At 47.5% G+C, this 8,968-nt stretch overlaps 1 protein-coding gene across 1 annotated transcript; it reads left to right on the forward strand.

The window, feature by feature from the left end:
* The first annotated feature begins 183 nt into the window (after window positions 1-183).
* On the forward strand, window positions 184-7,161 carry LOC145348662 (class I histocompatibility antigen, F10 alpha chain-like). Its single transcript, XM_080196826.1, has 5 exons — window positions 184-328; window positions 756-1,016; window positions 1,329-1,601; window positions 2,231-2,494; window positions 7,025-7,161. The coding sequence occupies exons 1-5, from the start codon at window positions 265-267 to the stop codon at window positions 7,159-7,161; spliced, it is 999 nt and encodes a 332-aa protein (XP_080052952.1). The 5' UTR covers window positions 184-264.
* Window positions 7,162-8,968: the final 1,807 nt, after the last annotated feature.

Raw genomic sequence — 8,968 nt, forward strand, 5'->3', positions numbered from 1 at the left:
GAATCCCATTGCTATAAAGATGTCGGCTCCATTTGCTTTTCTGATTGATTTCTGAAGGAAGTCATGTGGCACAGTGGTTAGTATCGCTTCCTCACAAACCAGGGACTCGGGTTCAATTCCGGCTTTGGAATATGGACTGATTGGACACAAAATAGGACTGAACCAATCAGATTGAGGCTCAGTGAAAACAGGAAAAGACAGAAGGAGTGAGTTGAGAAAATGGCCTTTCTTTGAAAAAGAGTTTCCTCCAAATGTTTCCCCAACATGAGGGAAGCAGCAATGATTGGACTGATAGAGCTGGTCCTTCTGTGTGGAGAGGTGTCTGCAGGTGAGTGATGGGGTGTGAGAGGGGCAATGCCAGGCTGGGTACTGGGGTATTAACCCTGGGTCAGTGAGTGATGGGGTGTGAGAGGGGCAATGCCAGGCTGGGTACTGGGATATTAACCCTGGGTCAGTGAGTGATGGGGTGTGAGAGGGGCAATGCCAGGCTGGGTACTGGGGTATTAACCCTGGGTCAGTGAGTGATGGGGTGTGAGAGGGGCAATGCCAGACTGGGTACTGGGGTATTAACCCTGGGTCAGTGAGTGATGGGGTGTGAGAGGGGCAATGCCAGGCTGGGTGGAGGTTTTGCTCACGGTTTGGAATCAGTGTTTTGGGGTTCATGCCCTGATCTGTGTGTGTGTGTGTGTGTGTGTGTGTGAGGGTGTTGGTGTTTTTAGGGTGTATATCCTGAATTCTCTCTCTCTCTATTTCAGGCTCTCACTCTCTCCGGTATTTCTTCACGGGAATGACTCCGATCCCGGGTTTCCCGGAGCTTGTGGGTGTCGGTTATGTGGACGGTGTCCAGTTTGTTATGTACGACAGTGATCGGAGGGAGCTGATCCCCCGGGAGCAGTGGATGGTGGAGAGCGAGGATCCGACAGCCTGGGAGAGGAAGAAGATCCTCGCACAGGAGCAGGAGATGGGTTTTAAACATATGATTCCGCTCCTCATGTCCCACAGCAACCTGACAGGAGGTGAGTGCTCACTCTCCCAGCACCCGGGGATCCAGGTGGGAATGAGGAGAAACCCAGAGTGGATCAGGACCCGGGAGCCAGAGGCTGATTGGCTGCGATTGGAGATGTGACAGGAAATGTGATTGGCTGTGAATGTGTGGAGGGATTGAGGCTGGCTCTGATTGGCTGTGAGGGGGAGGGGGGGGCAGAGTAGTTGATGTTGATTGGCTGGTGGGATGAGATCACCCAGTGAGATTGGTTCTGATTGGCTGTGCAGGTGGGATCACCCATTGGGAGTGTCTCTGATTGGCTGTTTGTGTTTCTGATCCACAGGGATCCATTTCCTCCAGCTGATGACTGGCTGTGACCTGAGGGATGATGGGACCACGAGTGGATTCATCCAGTATGGGTGGGACGGACATGATTTTCTCAGCTTCAACAAGGATCACATGGTGTGGGTGACTCAGGTGCCCTTGGGGGAGGTCATCAAAAACAGGTGGGACCGACAGACTGACATGATTCAGCGATGGAAAGATTACCTGGAGGTGGAGTGTATCGAGTGGCTGAGAAAATACCTCGAGTACGGACAGAGAGAATTGAGAATTGGTGAGTGAGGTGGGGAGTGAGAGTTGGTGAGTGGGGATGGGTCAGGGATTGGAAGGGGGGGTTGGTTGGGGGGGGGGGGTGGTTGGAGGTGGGGGGTTGTTTGGGGGGTGTTGTTTGCGGGGGGCGGGGGGGGTTGTTTGGGGGGGGACGGAGGGGGTGTTGTTTGGGGGGGGACGGAGGGGGCGTTGTTTGGGGGGGACGGAGGGGGGTGTTGTTTGGGCGGGGGACGGAGGGGGGGGTTGTTGGGGGGGGGACGGAGGGGGGGGTTGTTGGGGGGGGACGGAGGGGGGGGTTGTTGGGGGGGGGACGGAGGGGGGTGTTGTTTGGGGGGGGACGGAGTGGGGGTTGTTTGGGGGGGGACGGAGGGGGGGTTATTAGGCGGGGGGACGGAAGGGGGGTTGTTTGGCGGGGGGACGGGGGGGTTGTTTTGGAGGGGGGATGGGGGGGCTTGTTTGGGGGGGGACGGAGCGGGGGGTTGTTTGGAGGGGGACGGAGGGGGTGAGGGGGACGGAGGGGGTGAGGGGGGGCGGGTGGGGTGGGGTGGGGGAAATGAGAGTCGGTGAAGGGGGTGATGCCGGGACTCTCTATCTCGAGGTTCCTGTACTGACTCCTCTTTCTTTCTCTCTCAGTTGCCCCCGTCGTGTCCTTTACCCGTCTGGGTGATTCTAACCGGCTGTCCTGTGCCGTCACCGGGTTTTACCCTCAGGCCATCGAGGTGAATCTGTGGAGAGACGGAGTGGTGATTGGTGAGACTCTGTCCACTGGGATCTTACCCAATCACGACAGCACCTACCAGATCCGGAAATGGATCGAGTTTGATCCAGAGGACCAGGCCGAGTATTCCTGTCGGGTGGAACACAGCGGGATGAAGGAGACACTGGTGGTGATTTACGGTAAGACTGTTTCTCACTGTTAGAGAGGACCCAGCCTCAGACCAGGATCACAGGAGGGAGGGTCAGTGCTGAGCTGTCAACCCAGGACAGCCTGAGACCCGGGATACAGAGAGAGGGAAATAAATATTAACCTTCAGTGTGTTATATATCATGGCACCACCATTAGGGGGAAGTAATTGTGTATCCGTGGATTTGATATAAAACATACCCCACTGTATCCTGCTGTATTACAGTGCAACAGGATCCAGTGTGTTGTGGGATATCACAGGATGGATAAGGCCCGGTGTACCTTGGGATATTACAGCACGACAGGGCCTGGTGCATCCTGGGAAATAACTGGGTTACAGGACCCATTGTGTTATTGGACATTACAGTGGGACAGGGTGCTGTGTATCATGAGATCCTTTAGTTGGTCAGCGCCCAGAGTATCCTGCAATATTACAGTACAACAGAGCCCAGAGTACCCTGGGATATTAAAGTATGACTGATGTTGGTGTATCCTGGGATATTACAGTATAACAGGGCCTGGTGTAAGAACATAATAAGAACATAAGAAATAGGAGCAGGAGTAGGCCATCTAGCCCTTCGAGCCTGCCTCGCCATTCAATAAGTTCATGGCTGATCTGTCGTGGCTCAGTTCCACATTCCCGCCCTCTCCCCATAACCCTTAATCCCCTCTCTTATCAAAAACCCATCAATCCACGTCTTAAAGATATTTAGCGAGGTAGTCTCCACCACTTCAACGGGCAGAGAATTCCAGTGAAGAAGTTCCTCCTCAACTCTGTTCTAAACCGCCCCCCCTTTATCTTGAGGCTGTGCCCCCTAGTCCTACTGTCCTTTCTGAGTGGGAAAAGTCTCTCCACCTCTAACCTATCCATCCCATTCATCATCTTATACGTCTCAATGAGATCTCCCCTCATTCTTCTAAACTCTAACGAGTACAAGCCTAGTTTATTCAGCCTCTCCTCATAGCTCAACCCCCTCAACTCCGGTATCAGCCTAGTAAACCTCCTCTGCACTCCCTCCAAGGCCAAAATATCCTTGCGTAAGTACGGCGCCCAAAACTGCACGCAGTACTCCAGCTGCGGCCTCACCAATGCCCTATACAGCCGCAGCAAGACCTCCCTACTTTTATATTCAATCCCCCTCGCTATGAAGGCCAGCATCCCATTTGCCTTCCTGACCACCTGCTGCACCTGCAAGCTGGGTTTTTGCGACTCATGCACAAGGACCCCGAGGTCCCTCTGCCCCGTCGCCTGCTGCAGGTTTTCGCCGCGTAAGTAATAATCCTTCCTACCATTATTCCTACCAAAGTGGACCACATATTACAGTATGACATGATATAGTGTATCATGGGTTTATTAGATTAGATGTGGAGATGCCGGAGTTGGACTGGGATAAACACACTAAGAAGTGTAACAACACCAAGTTTTACGTCCAACCAATTTATCTGATAGTAAACTCACAAGCTTTCGGGGTTTGCCCTTCGTCAGGTGACCGGAGAATCTGAGGCCAGAACTCTCCATTCACCTGACAAAGGGCAAACCCCGAAAGCTTGTGAGTTTGCTATCAAATAAATTGGTTAGACTTAAACTTGGTGTTGACATACTTCTTACTATATTAGATTAGCACAGGGCCTGATGTCGCACTGGACATTAGAGTCAGTCTGGACCTGGGGTGTTTTGGGATATTCCAGTATGGAGAGGCCCAGTGTATCTGGGATATTGCAGCCTGACAGGACCCAGTGTATCCTGGGATACTGCAATAATACAAAATGCAGTGTATCCTGGGATATTAGAGTAGAACAAATCCCAGTGTATCCTCGGATATTGCAGCCTTCCAGGGCCTGGTGTATCCTGGGATATCAGTGGATAGACAGGGCCTGGTGTATCCTGGGATATTACTGTATGCGATGATCCAGTGTATCACAGGATATTACAGGAGGTGGGGCCCAGTGTCCCTGGGATATTAGAGGGTAGACAGGGCCTGGTGTATCCTGGGATATTACAGGAGGTAGGGCATAGTGTGCCTGGGATACTTGAGGGTAGACAGGTCCCAGTATATCCAAGAAACAATACTTTTCATTGTATACCAATACATGTGACTAATAAATCATATCAAATATTACAGTAGGACAGGACCCAGTGCATCCTGGAAGTTTACTTCAGTCAGATGAAGATCAATATTCAGAAAAATAATGGAATTCCTTCTATTGGAGACAATTCATGAAAATCCAGAATCAAATACTCTAACAATGAATAGTCAGCATGGATTTTGAAATGGAAAATCTTGTTTTACTCCACTTAATGGATTTTTTGAGGATGTAACAAAGGAAATAGACAATGTTACTGTAATAGATATAATACCATCTAATTTTTCAAATGTAATAGAAAAGGGTGTTGTGATGGACTGATTGACAAGGTGAAACATGTAGAGTTCGGGGATGAGTGACAGAATGGATCACTCACTGACTTTGAGATAGAAGCAGAGATTGTGAGTAAAGGGAGTTATTCGGAGTGACAGAAAGTGGAAATTATTTTTTATTCATTCGTGGAACATGGGTGTCGCTGACTGACCAGCATTTATTGCCCATCCCTAGTTGCCCTTGAGAAGGTGGTGGTGACAGTGCTGTTAGGGAGGGAATTCTAGGATTTTGACCCAGTGACCACGCAGGAACAGTGATATATTTCCAAGTCAGGATGGTGAATGGCTTGGAGGGGAACTTGCAGGTGGTGGTTTTCCCATTTATCTGCTGTCCTTGTCCCTCTATTTGGAAGTGGTCGTGTATTTTTAAGGTGCTGTCTAAGGATCTTCAGTGAATTGCTGCAGTGCATCTTGTAGACAGTACACACTGCTGCAAGTGAGCGTTGGTAGAGAGATTGAATGTTTGTAGATGTGGTGTCTGTCAAGCAGGCTGCTTTATCCTGGATGGTGTCAAGCTTCTTGAGCATTGTTGGAGGTGCACCCATCCAGGCAAGTGGGGAGTATTCCATCACACTCCTGACTTGTGCCTTGTAGATGGTGAATAGGCTCTGGGGAGTCAGGAGGTGAGTTATTTGCCACAGTATTCCTAGCCTCTGACCTGTCCTGCAGCCACTGAGTTTATGTGGTAAGTCCAGCTGAGTTTCTGGTCAATGGTGAAGTAGGGAAAAGGATGAATGTATTTTGTGCCTGAAGGAAAAGGGTTAATGGATTTTGTACCTGGAATATGTCACAAACATAACCCTTCATCATGGCTGATCTTCCCAGGCTTATATTGATCCTGACATTAATATAAGTAATTTGGTCATGTCTTACGTTCTTTAACACTCATTTGTAAAAAGACAGAGAGTTTAATGTGGCTGTTATTTTGTAGACTTTGTAAATCTTACCTACTTGTATTAGTTAGACATCGTTACACAGATGGTGGTTTACGATACAGGCTTTTAACAGCTGCTGATGGCAGATCACGATACAGGCTTTCAACAGGAAGAGTCCTGCTGGGATAGCCACAATTGCACAAGTAACTTCAAAGACAGGGATGTCAGCACTGCTGCAAAAGGGATTTCCTGTGTTATAACTGCAATCTTGTAGTGGAGAATTTCTTGTTTTCCAAGCTGTGATATTAAAACTTAACAAAGTTTGCTTTGAAAAAACAGCTAGCCTTTATTACCACAAAACTGCATGCAGTATCTGGCAGAATTTTGGAAACAGAGAGCAGTCCCTATAAACTGCTGACTCTATCCCAAGACCGCGCCAGCTTCTAGAATCAGTTCCATAGTTATATCTTTTTCTTATCGGTGTACATGTTCAATTAGTAATACAAGCAGTAATACATCATCAATTGTATTAGGATTCAGTGACCTCTGAGACCTCTTTGTCTCATCAATAATATTATCTTGCCCTTTGAGGGGACAAGAAGGTTCTGTGATCCCTGATCATGTCTTGTTTCCTGATGTAATAAAAATTTCTGTGACTCCCTTATCTGACCTTATCTAATTTCCTGTATGTTATCTCAGGGTATATGGAGTCAACCACATCAAGACAGACTGAGGCCAGTCATTTGGCCTTCTCGGGTGATAGTCATGACTTAGGTGATTCAGGGTCAGTTTTACAGGGGTCTGGCCTTTTGGAATAGCTTGGTCAGCTTTCCTTTAGTTTATACCAAATACTTGACCCTTTTTTCCCATCATGCACTGCTTCATTCATACACATTCCCTCCTTTTGTCATATCATGACAACCAACTAAACAGGTATATCCATGACTCGATTAGTAATGCATTTACGCAAGCAACCAAGCAATCCTATCCCAAGTAACAGTAATAATAGCAAAATAAAAGCCTTAAAGATCCAATCGAATAATCCGTGACCCAGCCATCCTAACCAACCTGGTGGGTTATACTCATGAAATTCACAGCCAACCTCTTGAATTTGAGCAGCCTGTTTCTTAATATGTTCAGCCAGGTTGGTGATATTTTCAGATGTTTCTGGGATATAAGTGCAGCATTCCTGACCTATAATAGCACACGTGCCTCCCTGTGAGGCTAACAGATAATCTAAAGCCAGTCGATTTTGTAATGCCACAGTCCGGACAGCACCAGCTCAGCCAAGATCTCGGCCAGTGCCTGTCCAGTTGTCCTGGCTTCTGCCGCTGTTACGTTTGTCAGTTGTTCCATTATAGGCCATAAAATCATCAGCCAATGTCATCCAGGGTGTTTGGGAAGTATGTGCCCACAAGCTATTGGAGGTTATATTCCATACTTTAGACCAATCAAGAACAAACATACCCTTGTTAGATAGATTTGCTATTGGTCCTTGCCACTCAGCTGTAAGGTTGCATCTACTTTGCCCCATCAACTTTCCTTTCCCTGATTTACTAAAACATAGGGAACCTTGCACATCACTCGAGGGGATGACAAGGGAGGGTGGAAGCAAGGCATGATTATAAGCAGGCTGGTACCAGGTTGAAAACCTAATCATTTCATAGCCAGCCAGTTTCCATTCTATCATATCTCCCCCGATCCCTGTCGGGTTTTGACATCGAATCCATTCAACTGCTTCTGCTGTATAGGATGGGAGGGATTGGAGAGGTATTCCTTCCCACGAATGGACGGGGATGTGGCTACAAACCCAACAGTTGCTTATATTCAATTTTTCAACATACATATATGACATATATATATTAGTATTATCGTGCAGTCTTTGGTAACTTTTTTTTACGACCATGTGTCCAATAAGTCCAAATAGTCCACAAAGTCCGAAAAATATAATGAAGATCTTCATCCTGTGTTCGTATCTGGGTTGGAGACAATCTTCTTGTAATCAGACAAGTGTGGCCAACTTGAACGTCCTTCAAGTTTGATGGAAGTCGATGTGGTCAGTAGTAGTTGAAAAGGTCCGCTCCAGCGTTGTCCTAATTTCTTCCTATCCCAGGTCTTTACCAATACGTAATCTCCAGGTTCGACCACGGGGTATTGAGAGGTAGCTGTCCCTGCTGTCTGTGGGAGATGTGTCTGTTTTACCTGTGAGTGGAGAAACTTCAGAGAAAGTGTTAATTGCTTCAAATAATTCTGCATCTGTTTCTCCATCACATGGAGGTCTAATCCCTCTAGGGTTTTTTCATGGGCATCCCAGGCAGTCCTCATTGGCCAATCATAGACTATCTCTGCAGCTGACAGTCTGGTCCGCGAATAGGGAGTCACCCGCATGTGAGACAATGTCAAGGGCAATACCCTCAGCCAATTTAATCCACTTTCTTCAGTCAGTTTAGGTATTTTTTCTTTTAAAGTCCCATTAGCCCTTTCCACAATTCCCGCTGCCTGCGGATGATATGCGCAGTGCAGTTGTTGTTTGATTGTGAGTACTTTGCATAATTCTGTATTATGTGATAATTCTGTGACCATGAGCAGTTCCAGTCACCATTTGATACAAAGGATATAGAGTCGGGGAGAGAGTATAGAGAAGATTTACGGAGATGATTCCAGAAATGAGTGGGTGGACATCTCAGGAAAGGATGAACTGGCTGGGTCTCTGCTCTCGGGAAAACAGAAGGCTGAGGGTTGATCTAATCTGAAGACTTTAAAATAATGAAAGGTTTTTTATAGACAGACACATCGAGAGTGTCCCTCTTGTAGGAAGAGCCTATCCAGTGGCCATCAATACAAGAAACCCAATGGGGAATTCATGAGAAATCTCTTCACCCAAAGAGTGATGAGAATGTGGAGCTTGCTGCCACAGGGAGTGGCTGAACTGAACAGTTTAAGGGGAAGATAGACAAGCAAATGAGGGGGGGAGGAATAGAGTTAAAATGATTGAATTAGATGAGGAATGATGGGAGAGGCTCAAGTGGAACATAAATACCAGGATCAACTGGATGGGCCGGATGGATGGTTCCTGTGTCCTTTTTCCTGTGTTTCCTGATTCTCCCTCTCTCTCTGATTCACCCTCTCATTCTCTCTGTCTGAGCTTTCTGTATCTCTCATTCACTCCCTCACT

This window comes from Carcharhinus amblyrhynchos, chromosome 9, assembly GCF_965287045.1.
Source record: "Carcharhinus amblyrhynchos chromosome 9, sCarAmb.v2.hapA, whole genome shotgun sequence".
Taxonomy (NCBI): domain Eukaryota; kingdom Metazoa; phylum Chordata; class Chondrichthyes; order Carcharhiniformes; family Carcharhinidae; genus Carcharhinus; species Carcharhinus amblyrhynchos.